At 42.6% G+C, this 17,540-nt stretch overlaps 1 protein-coding gene across 4 annotated transcripts in view; it reads right to left on the bottom strand.

Annotated features, from left to right (window-relative positions):
- Positions 1 to 17,540, bottom strand: part of ERLIN1 (ER lipid raft associated 1) — a 147,959-nt gene that overhangs the window by 23,696 nt on the left and 106,723 nt on the right. For all 4 annotated transcript variants that reach the window (XM_029609575.1, XM_029609574.1, XM_029609577.1 and 1 more), the window contains one exon: positions 17,404 to 17,493. In XM_029609575.1, coding sequence (XP_029465435.1) covers positions 17,404 to 17,493 — 90 coding nt within the window. The remainder of the gene's footprint in view (positions 1 to 17,403; positions 17,494 to 17,540) is intronic.

Here is a 17,540-nt window from a genome sequence, read left to right as displayed (position 1 = left end):
TGGTCGCACTAGTCCATTACCTGCTCTTTGCTCCGTAAAAATCTTATTATTTGGTTTTGTGAGTAGAGATAAGGATCAATAGATTGGCATGCCTATAGGAAATAGAAATTGGTTTACTTATACCTGTTGTGTAAAATAGATGCAACTTGACCAACACTTTTGTATTTTTTATTTTAGACACCTGCAACACATCAGAGAGGAAGACGACGAGGGCGGACCGCCACTTCCGCCATCACCACCACCACCTCCAACACCATCATGGCCCAAGTCACCGCCGCCCCTCATTTCCCACCCCGTGTGTCCCTGTGGGATGAGGAGCCTTTCACTGATGCATTATCAAGAGGCAGCATCCGAAGACGTACCTCATGAGGGGGAAAGCCTTCTTCACTCGAGGCATGCCTGGATGCTGTGCTCGCTCGGCTGAACAGCAGGATGGACACAATGGAAGGGCTCCTGGTGTATGTAGGAGCCAACTCGGCAGAGCTGGTACAAGGCCAGCAGCAGATGATTGAGCTTCTGTCATCTATAGCAGGAGTTCAATTGCTCATGGCCTGGTCCCAGCCAAGTGGGCCCCTCCTGCCCCCCCCCCCCCCCCAGTGACACTCTTCCTTGTCTCCCAGGGACACCAACACAATCCTGCCCTCCATCCCAACCCTCTCCTCTTTTTTTTTTTTTTTTAAATATATATTATTTTGTTACATATTTTTATGTATATTTGTGAATAGTTAAACATTTCAAAATTTGTTGCTTGTCCTGTTGGCTCTCCAACTATTACAACCAGCACCAGCCTCCAGCGCTGTCCCTGTAATGTGCAATGGCAAAAATATGATGCAAAGGGAAGAGGTAGGAGGAGAGGATTTTGACAATTGTCATGCCAGGGTTGGGTGGGGATTGGGAAGGGAGATAGATGAAGATACCAGGAGAGAGGCAAGATAATGAGGATGGCATGATGTCTACAGGTTGGGGGGAAGAGGGAAGAAAATTGATAATGGGAAATGGGGTCTTCTGCTACAATAAAGTGACTGCTTGTGGTTGTGCCACTATCTTTTTTTTTTTCTTCGCAGGCTTCCCATGCTTGGGTAAACTCTTGATCCTAGCTGAATAAAACATATGAAGGTAAAAATAGACAACCATAAAACACTGGTATAATGAGAGACACTGCAGCCTGTAAAAGAAACACAACTATTTTACTGGAAAAAGTAAGAAATAGAAAGTGTCACTGTGGATTCGGTTTTGATAAGTCGGGCATGGCCACGACCAGTTGGCCCACTAGAGAGGTAATTTTGGTCATGAATTCAGCGTTCTCACGCCGCATTTGCTGAAGAACCGACTGGACTGCAGTCCACCCCTCGGCAACAGTAGTGCTGTGACCCTGCTCCCGTGGAATCAGATCGGTCACCATGTTGTTGGCCAGCTCATCCAGGCAAATGATGGGCATGCCAACCACTTCCTCCTGCTGCTCTATTGGAGCCCTATAGTCTCCACTGACTGTGTTTCCGGAGTGTCCTCCTGCAAAGTTAGTGTCCACTCTTCCTCAGGGGTTGAAGGGGACAGAAGAGGCCGAGAGATTGGAGGAAATCTTCCCCTTTTCAGATGGAGATTATAGGAGAGCCTAGGGTGCGAAACTGAGTAAAATCCCTAGTCAGAAGCAGGCAACCATGTCAGAAAAGGAAAAGATGGGAAAGGAGCTCCAAGAGTTTCTGGACTGGGGCCAGAGATTTTGGAAAAGCTGTCTCATTTCAGGGAGGAGCAGGAAATGGATGCTGTAATCCAAAAAGTCAAATGAAATTTGGAAGAGGAAAAAGTGTTTAATAAAAGTGAACTAAAAGCATAGTTCTACTGTGAGATGATTGGGGGGTTATGTCATGTCTAACCACATACCTGTTAAAGTTTATTGTATTCTCACTTTGGTTTCTCACCCCTTGTTAAATGTAAACCGGTATGATGTGACGCTTGTCATGAATGTCGGTATAATAAAAACACTAAATAAATAAATAAATAAATAAATGTCGGATTATTCCAGAGACTGGCCAGAGGGAGGGGAGGATACAGTTTCTGGTATCCAAGGTATTTTAGGGAACAATGTTGTCCCTTGCCCATGACACCCCCACGGCCAGACACCTAGGAAGTAAGGCAACCCTGGCTTGGTTAACCAAACACTTTTATTGGCTAGGGATAGCCCACACCCTGACAGATTATTGTTCATCCTGCCCCATTTGTGAAAGGACATCTATAGAGTTGCCAAAATGGAGCCCTCCTGATTCCATTACTGATAATGGCAGAACCGCTAGATTGGGTGGCAGTGGATATTATAGAGCCTATAGAGAAGAGTGCAAGAGGTTGCCTGTATATCCTGGTCATGATTGATTATGCCACCCATTTTCCCTGGGCAACTGCCCTGCAGACCACTTCTGCCACAATATGGCAGGGGAATTAATTTGAATCTTTTGCGAAGTGGGTTTCCCACGGACCATTTTGACAGAATTTTATATCCCAGCTATTAACACAGGGTCTGAGACCTCAAGACCGCAGTTTACCACCCCCAAACAGATGGATTATTGTAGTGTTGTAACCAAACTTTAAAAGGAATGTTATAGAAGTGCATCCAGGGGTACTTACGGATCTGGGATCAGTTATCCCGTTCCTCTTGTTTGTAGTCAGAAGAGTTCCCTAGAGCTCAACAGGGTTTTCTCCATTCGAGCTACTTTTTGGGAGACAACCCCCAAGGAGTACTGAGCACCCTGGAGGAATTTTAGGAGGGATGTTCCACCACTGACACAACTGTTGTCAGTTATGTGATCCAGTTAAAAGAACTATTAAAGAAAATGCAGCAAATTATATGAATCGCCACAGGCATGCCTGAAGATCAATGGGGGATATTCGGACTCCTTCGAGGTGCAGAGAGGGACTCGTCAGGGGTGCCCCTTAACACTGCTTCTATTTGCTCTTTTTTTAGAACCTTTCGCCATTAGAATCCGCAGCAATGTTGAGAATCAAGGTATGGTTATAAATGGTTTTACATCCAAAATGGCCCTATTCGCTGAAGACATTTTATTTTCCCTTACTGATCCCGAAACGACCCTACCGGGGATAGTAGATGAGATCTCACAATTTAACTCTATATCAGGGTTTAAGATAACTGGGACAAATTAGAGATTTTAAATGTATCAGTCCCCTACACCCAAGCACTACGTCTCCAGAAGGCTTATGCCTTCAATGGCCACCCAGGAAAATAAAATACCTGGGGATCTATCTTGGAGGCTTAGAAGAACTTTTTCATTTGAATTATACTCCTTTACTGGTTAAAATTTACAAAGAATTGAAGGAATGGAGTAGATATATTTCGTGGTTGGGCAAGATAGCGGTGCTGAAAATGAAAATTTTACCGCATCTAATATATCTGTTTCAGACCTTGCCGATCACAGTAACACAAACAGAGCTAAAACGTTGGCAGGGCCGACTACTGAAATTCATATGGGAGGGACAGTCCCCCAGAATATCTAGGAAAATATTGTACCTCTCCAAGGGACAGGGGGGTTTAGGGGTCCCTAATTTACTATGGTACCATATGGCAGCCCATTAATGGGCTATATTAGACTGGCACAAGACCCCAGTAGTCAAGATCTGGATAAAATTAGAGCAGGCCATGGTGGGCAATATGCCTTTACCAGCCCTCATATGGCAACCGCGGTCTACTTGGCTGCCACTAGGTATGTCTTCTATACTAATGGTAAATACCCTTGCTATATGGGATAAGTGGAAAAAGAAATTTATGGGTACAAAAGTTTATTCACCCCAATCCTATCTTTTTTATAATCTGGCTTTTAAACTGAGGCTTCACTCCCAAGCTTTTGCCTCTTGGAAGGCTAAACAGATTCACACTATAGCACAAGTGCAGGGAACAGAGGGGATATGTTCGTTCACGACATTTGTAATAGATATGGAATAAGTATATGTGAATATTTTCAGTACTTACAGCTCCGGTATTTTCTACTCACGCCACAGATACGGGGTAGTCTGCATCAAGGGGTAACTTTCTTTGAAGGACTATGTAGGGGAGCCAACAAAGTGACTAAGGCTATGGCTTCCTGAATGCGGATCTGTTGGCTAAACCCCATTTCACTACGGCATGGGAAACACACTTGGGAGTCGAATTGGAACCAGAGGGATGGTGAGCTATTTACCAAGGAGTGGGGAAAAGATTGATAGCATCCTCATTAAAAGAAAACTGTTATAAGTTGTTATACCGCTGGCACTACAGCCCTCTGCATATTCATAAACTATATCCAACTAAATCAGGGAGATGCTGGAAGGGATGTAGCCAGGACGGGTCTTATATTCATATGTAGTGGTCATGCCCCCTTATTCAACAGTTTTGGCAGAGAGTGTTTAAGTGGTTATCAGAGCCGAGTCATGTAGATAAGATATATACTGCTGGTCAGGTATTGTTAAATGTATCTGAAACCATGACAGTACCTCTCTCTAAACACCTGGATTACTATATCTTTGTTGTAGCCCGATGCGTTTTAGCTAAATACTGGGGTACCTCTGATGTTCCTCCTTTATCTGAGGTACAGAAGAAAGTCTCCCTTCTATACAAATTAGGCAAAATCGCAGCGTGTAAAAAGAAAACCATTCTTGTTTTTAACAAAGTTTGGGATCCTTATGTTAGTTGGTTGTCACTTGAGCAAAATAAAGGTCCAGGGGCTGGCCAGGTCACTTCATGATCTATACACCCCATTTGGGATGAACAGAGGCAAGAGATGGGACGAGGTCTATCAACCTAAAAGAGTATGAGGGAAGTACTCCCCTTTAGTTTGGTCTTGTTTCCGGGAGAGAGATGATTTACTGTATGAACCATAATTTGTTACAAAAACTATGCTTTATGGTCTATAAGGGCACGGGGATTTGGGAGGGGTGAGGGGGAAAGTTAAGGGTGTATTATTCAGCTGTTCCTTCTGATCTATTTAGCAGATGTCGATCACAAAGTGATTTCTAATCAGAGGATTAACATACACAACAGTCATGCTGTACACTTAAGACACTTCTGTTTGTTGTTGTTATGTATTATTTATTGCATTGAACAAATGTACAACTGAACTCATTTTTGTAACTATTTCCAGTTTATTACACTCTTAATAAACTTACAATTAAAAAAAAAAAAAAAAAAAGAAAATGAAGAAAATGCAGCAAATATCTTGAGCAAATTTGAAGAAAGCTTAAGGGAGATAGAAGATGTATTATAATAAGGGAGCCAGAGAGAAAATTTCAAGTTGGAGATAAGGTGTTAGTCCTAGTACTCAGCTTCCCAAATGGCTTGTTAGCACAATGGAGAGGCCCCTGTGAGATTCGAAAACACCTTGGAGTGGTAGACTATGAGGTAACACAAGGGAAATATAGGACCCAAATCTTCCACATCAATTTGTTAAAACCTTGGGTGGAACAATATGCACTGGGAATAAGTAATTATGACGAGGAGGAAGAAGACTTAGGCCCAGAGGCAGGAGAGGGGAGGAAATCGGTATAATCCAAGTAGGCCCGGGGTATATGGTGGAACAAGAACAAGACATCAAAACTCAAAGCGTTTCCCTGATGTATTTTTCAGTTTACCTGCAAAAACCCAGGCAAAGAGAACACAAAATATATACTGAACCGGGAAAATTTGTAAGACAAAAATCATATAATATCCTGAAGCAAAAAAAGAGGGAACTGAAGAACAAATGGAGATGTTGGAATTAGGAGTGATAGAGGCATCACCAGTGAGTGGGCAAACCCTGTAGTTTTGGTCCCTAAGGCTGATGGGTCTACCTGCTTTTGTGCTGATTTCTGCCAGGTAAATGCCATATTGCGCTTTGATGTGTATCCAATGACAAGGATTAGTTAGAGAGAGCCCACTGTCAACACTAGACTTAAATAAAGGGTACTGGCAAATCCCATTAACTCCAGAAGTCTGGAGTTAATGGGATTTACCATTAACCAGTTTAAAATCCTCCTATTGGAGTTCATGGGGCTCCCGTGAGCTTCTAACATGCGATTCTCCTCATACTTCGACCCCATCAGGCATACACTGGGGTCTATCTAGACAATTTAATAATTTTTTCTAACGCCTGGCAGAGTCACCTCCAACATTTAACAGGAGTATGGCAATCCCTATGCTGGGCAGGTCTGATGGCAAATTTAAAAAAGTGCACTTTAGGACAAGTAGAGGTCCATTTTTTAGGACATGCTGTAGGCAATGGAATCATAAGGCTGCTTGTAAAAAAAAAAAATAAAAAAAAAAAATTGAAGCCATGGAAAAAAACTCCAAGGCCAAGAACAAAAACAAAAACAGATGAGGGCATTTTTGGGTTTAGCCAGGTATTGACTATTTATATCAAATTTTGACCTGACACCCCTTCTATCTGACCTCCTAAGAAAAGGCCAGCACAACCAAGTCTGATGGGATACGGCAACAGAGGAAGCATTTGAGGAAATAAGATGAAAGTTATGTGAATATCCCATGCTGTAGACTTTAAACTTCTGTTTATTTTGCAGATGGATGCCTCATATGTGGGACTGGGGGCAGTACTACCACACAAAAGGTGGGAAAGGAGGAGCACCTATATCTTAGCCATAAGCTAGGAAATAATGAGAAGCATTATGCCACTATAGAAAAAGAATGCTTGGCAGTTAAATGGGCCATGGAAAAAAGCAAGTTTGCTTACCGTAAACGGTGTTTCCGTAGATAGCAGGATGAATTAGCCATGCTGTCTGGAAGCGTTGACGCGACCGGGAAGTAGGCGGAGTTTCTCTCAAGTAGTGACAGAGTTTTAACTCTGTGCATTTGTGCAGTCGTCTTCCCGCGCAATTCTATTTTTCTCCTCAGTCTCTTTGTAACCAAGCGAGGTGTATGGCAAAAAAAGGTGTTGAGTAGTAGTGGACTGTCTAGGGAGGTGGGAGGGATCGTATGGCTAATTCATCCTGCTATCTACGGAAACACCATTTACGGTAAGCAAACTTGCTTTTTCCCTTCGATAGCAGGCTGAATTAGCCATGCTGTCTGGGAGTCCCAAACTCCCGGGTTGTGTCTATACAGGGTGTATTGTAAGTTCAGGACGACAACCCATAAGTTGAGTAGACAGTCCTAAGTTTTCTTAGGGTTTGACAAGTCTGCTGTACCTAGTGTAGTGTCTGTAGAAGCTTGTTTGTCAATGCAGTAGTGTGACATGAAGGTATGAAGGGAAGACAAAGTTGCCGCTTTGCAAATGTCTAGTAGCGGAACCCTTCGTAAATGGGCAATTGATGTTGCTGTGGCGCGTATTTGGTGTGCTTTTGGCTTGCTGCCAAGTTTGGTAGAGTATTTGTTATAACAGAATTCTATGCATTGGCTCAACCAGTTCGCTATGGTTCTTTTAGAAACAGGCTAACCTGGGTTGTTTGAACTGAAGGAAAGGAACAACTGAGATGACCTGGATGGAGAATGTGTTCTCCGCTTGTAATAGGCCGAAGTTCTTTTATAGTCCAATAAGTGTAGGAGTTTATATCTCAGTCATTATGAGGCGGCTTTGGTTTGAAGATTGGTAGTGTAATTGTTTGATTAAGATGAAATGCCGTAACCACTTTTGGAAGAAAAGTGGGAGGCGGCCAGAGTGACTTTGTTGTGGTAAAATTCTAAGTAAGGAGAATAGTGAACCAAGGCTTGAAGTTCACTTACTTTCCGTGCTGATGTAATTGCCACAAGGAATACTGTCTTCCAGGTTAGGTACTTTATGTGGTATGAATCTAAAAGGTTCAAAAGAAGAAGCCATGAGCTGCTCTAGTACAACGTTAAGATCCCATGGTACTGGAGGTTTCGTTACAGGTGGACTCAACTGTAGCATGCCCCGCATGAATCTTGAGATTAAAGGGTGATTAGAAATTGGAAGACCATCATAATAGTGGTGATATGCTGCAATGGCGCTAATATGCACTCGAACTGAAGTGTACGCTAGACCGGATAGGTAGAGCATATGGAAGTGTTGAAGTTGCTGGGTCGCTGTAGATGAGAAAGGATCTAATTGTCGTGGCTTGCACCATTCTGCGTAACGATGCCATTTCCCCGCATAGCTACGTCTAGTCAAGGACTTTCTTGACGCGATCAGTATGTCCTCTAGATTCGAAGGGAGGCCTAAGTGGTTTAATACTTGTCTCTTAACCTCCATGCTGTCAGATGGAGGGATTTGTGCATTAGATGGAGGAGGGAGCCCCCTTCCTGAGTTAATAGTCGTGGATGGTTCCCCAGGGAAATCGGAGGGCGTATGGAGAGTCGCATGAGATACGTATACCATGGTTGTCTTGGCTATGCCGGAGCTATGAGGATCAAGTCTGTTATGTCTTGAATGCATTTCTGAATTGTCCTGGAGATTAGCGGAATGGGGTTAGCAAGCCCCCCATCCATGGAATGAGGAAGGCATCTGGAGCGAAATGAAGTTTGCTTGGGTAAATGGAGCAAAAGGTTCGTGTTTGTTGATTGCTTTGAGTGGCAAAGGGATCGATTGTTGAAAAATGCTCTGAACTACCTTCTGATTCAAGATCCATTGGTGTGGATGAAAAATTCTGCTGAGGCGATCCGCTGTAACGTTGTCCAGTCCCGGTAGGTAAGTGGCTTGAAGTGTTACTCTGTTCGCCCAAAAAAGTATGCGAAGGGCTTCCCAACATAGTGTCCATGAACCGGACCCTCCTTCTTTGTTTATGTAGAACATCGCGACTTGGTTGTTGGTGTATACCATGAGGCTTTTGTGCCAGACTTGAGGAGAGAAGGTTTGTAGTGCTCTCCAGATTGCGCGAAGTTCAAGGAGGTTGGTCTGGTATGTACACTCTTGAGGCGACCAGCGACCTTGAGTTTTTAGGTCCAACAGATGGGCTCCCCAACCCTTTCTGGAGGCATCTGTCGTGAGTGTTAGTTGATGTGGAGGCAGCCGAAAAGGGGCTCCCGAGGACAGGTTGGTGGGAGATATCCACCATTGAATATCCATGCATATTTGTTTGGTGATTTGGATTTTGGTAGACTGGTGGCAGGAACTGTGACCATTGATTCTTTAGGCCCCATTTTAGACGTCGTATGTGTAGTCTCGTATAGGGAACTACATGGATTGCCGCTGCCATGTGACCTAGGAGTTGGAGGACTTGACGTGCCGAAGCATGGGACTGATTAACCTCTGAGCCAGGGAGGAGAGAGTTTGAATTCTGTTTTGTGGAAGGTAGGCTCTCTCTTCTATTGTGTTGATGAGCGCGCCAATGAATTGTAGTGTTTGGGTTGGTTGTAGATTGGATTTTTCGTAATTATCAGGAAACCCAGTGTCTGTAGACAATCAATGGTTTGGATTGTCTGTGCACAAAGAGTAGCTGGATCCGAAGCCACTAACAGCCAATTGTCCAGGTAGGGAAAGATTTGGATAGATAATTTTCTGAGGTGAGCCACCACCACTGCTAAACATTTCGTGAAAACTGTTGGGGCTGAAGAAAGGCCAAAGGGCAATACCTTGTATTGGTAGTGCTCGTTCAGAGCCTGGAAACAAAGGTATCGCCACGAAGAAGGGTACATGGGTATATGGGAATAAGCATCCTTCAGGTCAATGGAACACAGCCAGTTGTTGGGTTGCAGGAGAGGTAATATGTTCTTGAGAGAGGTCATCTTGAACTTTTCCTTTTGGATGTGCTTGTTGAGGTTCCATAAATCTAAAATAGGTCGAAGGCCTCCGGACGTTTTTGGAATGAGAAAATAATGGGAGTAGAATCCCTGATTTCGTTTTGACAGAGGAAGCTTTTGAATGGCTTTCTGGATATGTAGATTTTTTATTTCTTCTTGGAGATAGGAAGAATGGGATGATGTTCCTCAGAGGAGGCACATAGGGAATTCCTGGAGGAGTTATAAAATTTAGACAATAACCTTCTCTGATGATATCTAATACCCAACGATCTGTAGTGATTGCTATCCAGTTGGTATAGAAATGCTGTAGGCGACCACCTATGAATAGTGGTGGGGGTGGCTCGGGACAGCTCAAAAAGCTGGTGCTTATTTTTAAGGAGCTGTAGTTTCTTGCTTTTTTGGACGCTGTTGAGAACGACCACGATTGGTGAGGTTGAGACTGGAATCGTTGCTGAGTATACTGTTGAGAACGATAAGGGTGGAAAGGCCTGAAAGATATCCTCGGGTATGACTTCCTTCTAAAGGTAGGGTAAATTTTTTTGTAGGAAGTCTGAGGATCAGTTGGTGCTTAAAGTGAAAGCACTGCAGAATTTTGTTCTTTTAAATGTGCTACAGTTTCAGCAAATTTATCGCCAAATAGGTTGCTCCCATGCAGGGAACATTAGCCAACTTATCATGAACGTCCTCTCTTATCGAGCTACCCCTCAACCAAGCTATTCTACGTGCTATAGCTGTCGCAGAACATCGTGAGGTAGACTCGAAGGACTCAAACTGTTCTGAGTAAATGTCAAAGTCCTTCTTCCATGTCAGTGAAGTGTTGCGGCAAGGTGTTGTCAGAGGCTAGACAGAGTGGTCGCAATCTTTGAAGAGTCTCAAACAGGTATTGGATTATGTAAAAATGATGATGCTCAATTTTGGTGGTCAACATCGAAAAGTGATAAACCTTTCGTCCAAAGTCATCCAAAGATTTATGGTTTTACCTGGTGGCGAATTAGCATCGAGTTTTGATCGCTTTGCTTTTGAGAGGGCAGACTCTACTACGATAGTAATGAGGTAATTGCGTCGAGTTGTAAAGAGTGGAGTTGCGCATCCTATATTTTAAATCCATTTTTCTAGATGTGGGTCCAGTAGAAAAAGGTATTTCCCACATCTTGTGAAGCACCGAATTCAAAACTGCATGAGGGGGCAAAGCTGTAGGTTCTGGTGGCATTTAACAATTTTTTAGAATGCCTACAACCTCTGATCTGGGATCTGGAATCTTTCCAGTCTCTATATTTAATAGGCCTCCCACCTTTTCTATAAACTTTGCATAAGTTAGGTCTATCTGTGGGGAATAGGGTTCTGGAAGACTTTCCGGAGGGTCAGAAGGCATGCCCGTAGATGAACTTGGTGAAGATGTTGCCAATTGAGAATTTGGGCTATCTGGAATCGGAGATGACACAGGTGGTTGAGCCGGTTGTGAAGGATCTGGTGAAGCCGGCGGTGAAGATGGACTTGCAGGTCGGTGGTGTGCGGATTGCAAATCCTGAAAAAACGTATTTAGTGCCTGAGAAATTTGAAGCATAGCTTTTGACACTAGATGTGGCTGCGGCTGTGATGGAAGTGGCGTTTGAGGGAGTGCTGTCAAAAGAACGTCTTGAGATGTTGCTGACTTCTTACGGTTTGGCATAGGTGGCTCTATTTGGGTGGACTGTGGTCCACTATGCGATGCTGACGACCAGTTTGAGATGGAATCCCCACTGAGTGAAGGGAGGATTCAGATCCGGTAAAGAGTTCAACTTCTACTTCAAAGTCTACATCTGGCTGGCTTGAGGTGATAGAAAGGAAAGGTGCCTGAAGTATGTGCTTGGTTTTTTGGGTTTTCTTGTGAGGTTGTTCCACCCCTGGAAGCAGTGTATGCTTTGAGGAAGGAGTCGTATGTGTCAGTGTTATAGCTGTTTTCACTGGCGTTTTTCTGAGAGTTAAAGCGCTCTGTTGGCCGATGCACCATGGTGCTTCTATGCGCCGTGCTGCATCGATTGTTTATGGTGCTTCGAAGAGGTAGGCACTGGTGCGTTGTACTCTAACCTCTTGACGCTTCGGCTCCTGTTGCGTCAATTTGTTCGACGCATGGGAGTGAACGGGAACAGGGCCTTGTATCCCGATAGGCGCATGAGGGGATTTATGAGGTAAAACCTCGACCCCTTTCCTCAGCATTTTCGGTTTTTCAAACCTGGCTGTTGCAGCTTAATGGTCCCTCTTTCCAACGACGCAGCTCTTTTGGAGGCCTTCCTTGGTTTTTTCGCCGGTCCCGGAGAAGACTGAGTAGAAGGCGATCTCAAACGCACTATTCTTTTTGCACGTTGCCTCTGGGCCTGGGGAGTCATCCGACCACAGTCTATGCAAGAGGCTTGGTCGTGATCTGGGCCCAGGCATATGTAACAATAATTATGTCCATCTGTTATCGACATAATTTTGCCACATTGGCAGTATTTAAAGCCTGATGGCTTGGGAGCCATCACTGCCAGAAAAATTCGATCAAAAAATAAAAAAAATTTCGCGAAACATTGAGACGAGGAGATAGAGAGAAAAAACCCCGCATACTATCGGCTCGCGGAAAAAAAAAAAAAAGAGACTGAAGAGAAAAATAGAATCGCGCAAAAAGACGATCGCGCAGACACAGAGTTAAAACTTTGTCACTACTTGAGAGAAACTCCACCTACTTCCCAGTCGCGTCAACGCTCCCAGACAGCATGGCTAATTCAGCCTGCTATCAACGGGGAATCTGCAGTATTTGTTGGAAAAGCAGTTTACATTGGTGATGGATCATGCCCCCCACCCCCCCCGAAATGGCTTAACCAGAAGCAAAATAGCAATACCCATCTATTAGGTTGTTTACAGCCCAAGACCTTCCAGTTTAAGATTCAGCATTGGGCAGGCAGGGAACATTAAAAAAAAAAAACCAAAAACATGATTTTTATCTTGAGAGGCTAACCATATCAGGGAGGAGGGGCCAGACACCCACTCAAAAAAAAGGGGGAGATATGTAATGGGAAATACATCCCATTCCTGGAGCCTATTAGGGGCAAGGAGCTGAGAAAATCAAATATACAGGAAGTTGTCAATTTCCCCTACCCTAACAGTTTAAGCAGCCAAACTGCAAGGCAGGAGATGATGGAGATCAGAGCTCAGGTGCTGACGCAGTTAAGGAGGAAGAGCCACAGGGTAGAGAGCAGTGGAACCAGAAAGTAGGAGTATGAGAGAAGACAAGATGGCTGTATAGGGTCTCGCCAGCTATCAGGTAAAACAGCACTGTTCAGTCTTGTCTTTGTGACCATGTGGAATAAGGACTGCCTAGGGGAAGAGCAGGGATAGGCTGTTATGAGCCAATGAAAATAGCATGAAGCTCTCCCCCTGTTTATCCTGCAGATGGGTAGTGGCAACCCTCTCCTAGTTGCACATCAGTGCTGGGGGAAGGGAACTTCAGCTGCTAAGAATAGAGTTGAAAACTTGGACGCTGACAATGAGCTGGAGCACGGAAGCTGTCTTTTTGAGACTGAATGTTTGCAAAGCAGTGCTGGGAAAGGGGAACTTATATTTATTATTTGATAATTGTGATGTAACTTAATTTGCATTATAATTTTATGAACGTGTGTATTTTTTATATTATTTGATATTTCTGTATATGCTGTACACCACTTAGAACATTTTGAAATATGAGGTTTATAAATTGTCCAAATAAATAAATAAATAAATAAATAAAAAATTCACGGTTTTAGGAAGCTAGAATGGAACTGGAGATAGGCCTCATGGAAGCCTCTGGAGTCAGGATGCAGACACACTAACCCAACCTTTGGATTAGACTCCCCTTGCCTTCCCCCATTTGATGTGGAATTGGAGGTCCTATAATCAGACAACAGAAGGCCCTGAGGAGGGAGCCCAATTTGGTGCACGTACCTTAGCCCAGTGATAGTGAACCCTAAACATACGAATGAAAAAAGATAACATGTATGCATAAAGCCTTGATTTAAACTTTGGAAGTAGGTATATTTAAAAATATGTGCACTTACTTTAAATGACCATCCTGCAAACAGCTCGGCCAGTTCACCTAGTCCGTCTACAGGTCACTGAGACCTTCTTAGTAGCCTAAACTCCCCCCCTCAGTCACCCAGACCTTCCACCCAAAAATAGTAGATAACAGACAAATCTGATATCAATTGAGCTAGTTAATTTGCAGATGAAAATCTGCACAAATAAGTTGCCTAATGTATTCGCGTAAATCTTTTATAAAATTACAACTTCCGCGTGTACTTCTTGGCCCCACCCTGGAACACCCCTAGACTGCCTCTTTTTTTGCACAGGTAAATGTGTGCGCAAAACCGAAAATATGCACAAATTTTCAATGTTTAGAAAATAGCATATATACAATACGTATGTATGCTAATTTTCCACATGTAACCCCTTTGAAAATTTATTCATTAGCTTCAATAGGCATATCTGCTGGTCTTTTGGGCCTCTGGGCAGATCAGTACAGTACAGCTGGGGAGATTTCCTTCTCATATGCTGTATATCTCCTGCTCGGCATGGACAGCATCAATGCTGAATCTCAGTGCTAAGACATTGGCATCAATGCTGAATTGCTCAGTGCCAATGAAAACAACAAGTATGGGTTCCATCCACATCACAGTGGTGCTCAGATGCTCAGCGATAGCACTTCTATGAGTGAAGTGCCAAGAGAGGACTGCTATTTTCCTGTCCAACTTCTTGAACACTGCTGAGGCCAAAATGAGAGAGATCTCAGTAGCAGTGGACACATCCGCCTGAGTAACTGTGTGTGTGTGTGTGTTTGTGGGGTGGGGGGGGGGGGGGGGAATTACAGATGGATTTGGCATGAACCCTTGGAAACAGTTGCAGCTAAGTCTCAGTATGGGAGGCTGTGCTCAGCTCCAGATGAAGCTATCTGGAAGGATAAAGAGCTAAAGCCATTTCTTCGCTACTCTCCAGCTTGCGCACTAATTGCTGATGATTGGTGCTGTGTCTCTTTAAGCCTGAATATGACTCCAAGTGTACCAAGTGAGAAGAGATAGAAAGTTCCCTGCTCCTGGGACTCTTCAATCCCAACTCCAAGGAAGATATTCAACCCCTTGGTGCCAGAGGATGGATGTGTCTTCCAGGACCTTAACACTGATGTGGGAGCACAAAAGTATGGCTGAAGATATCAAGGAAATGCAGCTGCTCAAAGATGTCATCCAGCGCCATTAAGTTCTGATGACTGTTACAACCAGGAACATTAAGCGTTAAGCACAGAGTGCATACATGGGTTGCAAGCTCCAGGTAAATCTCAAATATCAGGAAATGTCCTATCAGTGCTCACTACTTCGCACAATAAACACTATCAATGCACAATCTTCTTTGAGAGAAGCCAGTTAACATGATCGCCTGTAAAAGTGTTACAACTAAGTATGCTGACACTAAATTGAAACTCAAAGGAATAGTCATGTGCAGTTAAAGTGTGTGTGAGTGTGTGTGATAAGTTGCAGTTACTGTGCTCTGTTATTCTGTGCAAATCTGATGAGGGGAGGTGGAATTTGAGAAGGACAAAGAAAAATTTAAAAAATGTAAAATGGCAATGTTGTAAGCCTGAATATGACTCCAAGGAACCATATTTGTGTACTAGGGGTGATCCGGGAAACTACAGACCGGTTAGCCTGACTTCAGTGCCAGGGAAAATAGTGGAAAGTGTTCTAAACATTAAAATCACAGAACATATAGAAAGACATGGTTTAATGGAACAAAGTCAGCATGGCTTTACCCAGGGCAAGTCTTGCCTCACAAATTGGCTTCACTTTTTTGAAGGAGTTAATAAACATGTGGATAAAGGTGAACCGGTAGATGTAGTATACTTGGATTTTCAGAAGGCGTTTGACAAAGTTCCTCATGAGAGGCTTCTAGGAAAAGTAAAAAGTCATGGGATAGGTGGCGATGTCCTTTCATGGATTGCAAACTGGCAAAAAGACAGGAAACAGAGTACGATTAAATGGGCAATTTTCTCACTGGAAGGGTAGACAGTGGAGTGCCTCAGGGATCTGCATTGGGACCCTTACTTTTCAATATATTTATAAATGATCTGGAAAAAAAATACAAAGAGTGAGATAATCAAATTTGCAGATGACACAAAATTGTTCAGAGTAGTTAAATCACAAGCAGATTGTGATAAATTGCAGGAAGACCTTGTGAGACTGGAAAATTGGGCAACCAAATGGCAGATGAAATTTAATGTGGATAAGTGCAAGGTGATGCATATAGGGAAAAATAACTCATGCTATAATTAAATATTTTTATATTTAATTATATATGCTATAATTATATAATTATAGCATATATAATTATATTATATATGCTATAATTAAATATAATTAAATATTGCTTCACTGTAAATATTTTACTGTTCAGTTATCTCCCCCCTTTTTCTTTTCCAGATCCAAGTTTTTACTTCCCTGTTTTATTGTAACTATTTCACATTCTTAACCATGCTCTTGTTATTGTGGTTTGAGTTCTCTCTACCTTACACACATTGTTAAATGTAAACCGGTTTGATATGATTCCTGTCATGAAAGCCGGTATAGCAAAATAAATAAGTAAATAAATAAATAAATAAATAGCACAATGTTGGGTTCCATATTAGGTGCTACAACCCAAGAAAGAGATCTAGGTGTCATAGTGGATAACACATTGAAATCGTCTGTTCAGTGTGCTGCGGCAGTCAAAAAAGCAAACAATGTTGGGAATTATTAGAAAGGGAATGGTGAATAAAACAGAAAATGTCATAATGCCTCTGTATCGCTCCATGGTGAGACCGCACCTTGAATACTGTGTACAATTCTGGTCGCCGCATCTCAAAAAAGATATAATTGCGATGGAGAAAGTACAGAGAAGGGCTACCAAAATGATAAGGGGAATGGAACAGCTCCCCTATGAGGAAAGACTAAAGAGGTTAGGATTTTTCAGCTTGGAGAAGAGACGGCTGAGGGGGGATATGATAGAGACGTTAAAAATCATAAGAAGTCTAGAATGGGTAGATGTGAATCGGTTATTTACTCTTTCGGATAGTAGAAAGACTAGGGGGCACTCCATGAAGTTAGCATGGGGCACATTTAAAACTAATCGGAGAAAGTTTTTTACTCAACGCACAATTAAACTCTGGAATTTGTTGCCAGAGGATGTGGTTAGTGCAGTTAGTATAGCGGTATTTAAAAAAAGGATTGGATAAGTTCTTGGAGGAGAAGTCCATTACCTGCTATTAAGTTCACTTAGAGAATAGTCACTGCTATTAGCAATGGTTACATGGAATAGACTTAGTTTTTGGGTACTTGCCAGGTTCTCATGGCCTGGATTGGCCACTGTTGGAAACAGGATGCTGGGCTTGATGGACCCTTGGTCTGACCCAGTATGGCATTTTCTTATGTTCTTAAGCTTAACAAAATGTGGTATATAAAAGGAACAATTATGTGCCATATTCTTTTGTTTTTTTCCTAATCATTGACAGATTTAAACTAAAAGCAATAAAAATTAAGAAAACATTTGTGCACAAATGACTGAAATAAAATTTCCTTGCATTAAATTCTGATCTTTTACCAGCACTTGTAACCAGAATACTGCAAAGAAATGGCAGGACATTAATGTTAAAAAAAAAAAAAAAAAAAAAAGTGGCTCTTTGAAATAAAATGTTTCAGGATAAAAAAAATACTTTTTCATACCTTCAATTTCAGAAATTCTCTTTTCAGTTTCCTTCTCCATAACTTTCTGCTTATACTGAATTCTAGCCACTTGAGAGATTTTTTCTGCCTCTGTAATTACATGAGTCATGTTATATTACAGAATTAAGCAAAACTGG

This window comes from Rhinatrema bivittatum, chromosome 7 (genome assembly GCF_901001135.1).
Source record: "Rhinatrema bivittatum chromosome 7, aRhiBiv1.1, whole genome shotgun sequence".
NCBI lineage: Eukaryota > Metazoa > Chordata > Amphibia > Gymnophiona > Rhinatrematidae > Rhinatrema > Rhinatrema bivittatum.
Note: the sequence above shows the minus strand (reverse complement) of the source record. Positions and strands in the feature narration are given on the sequence as shown.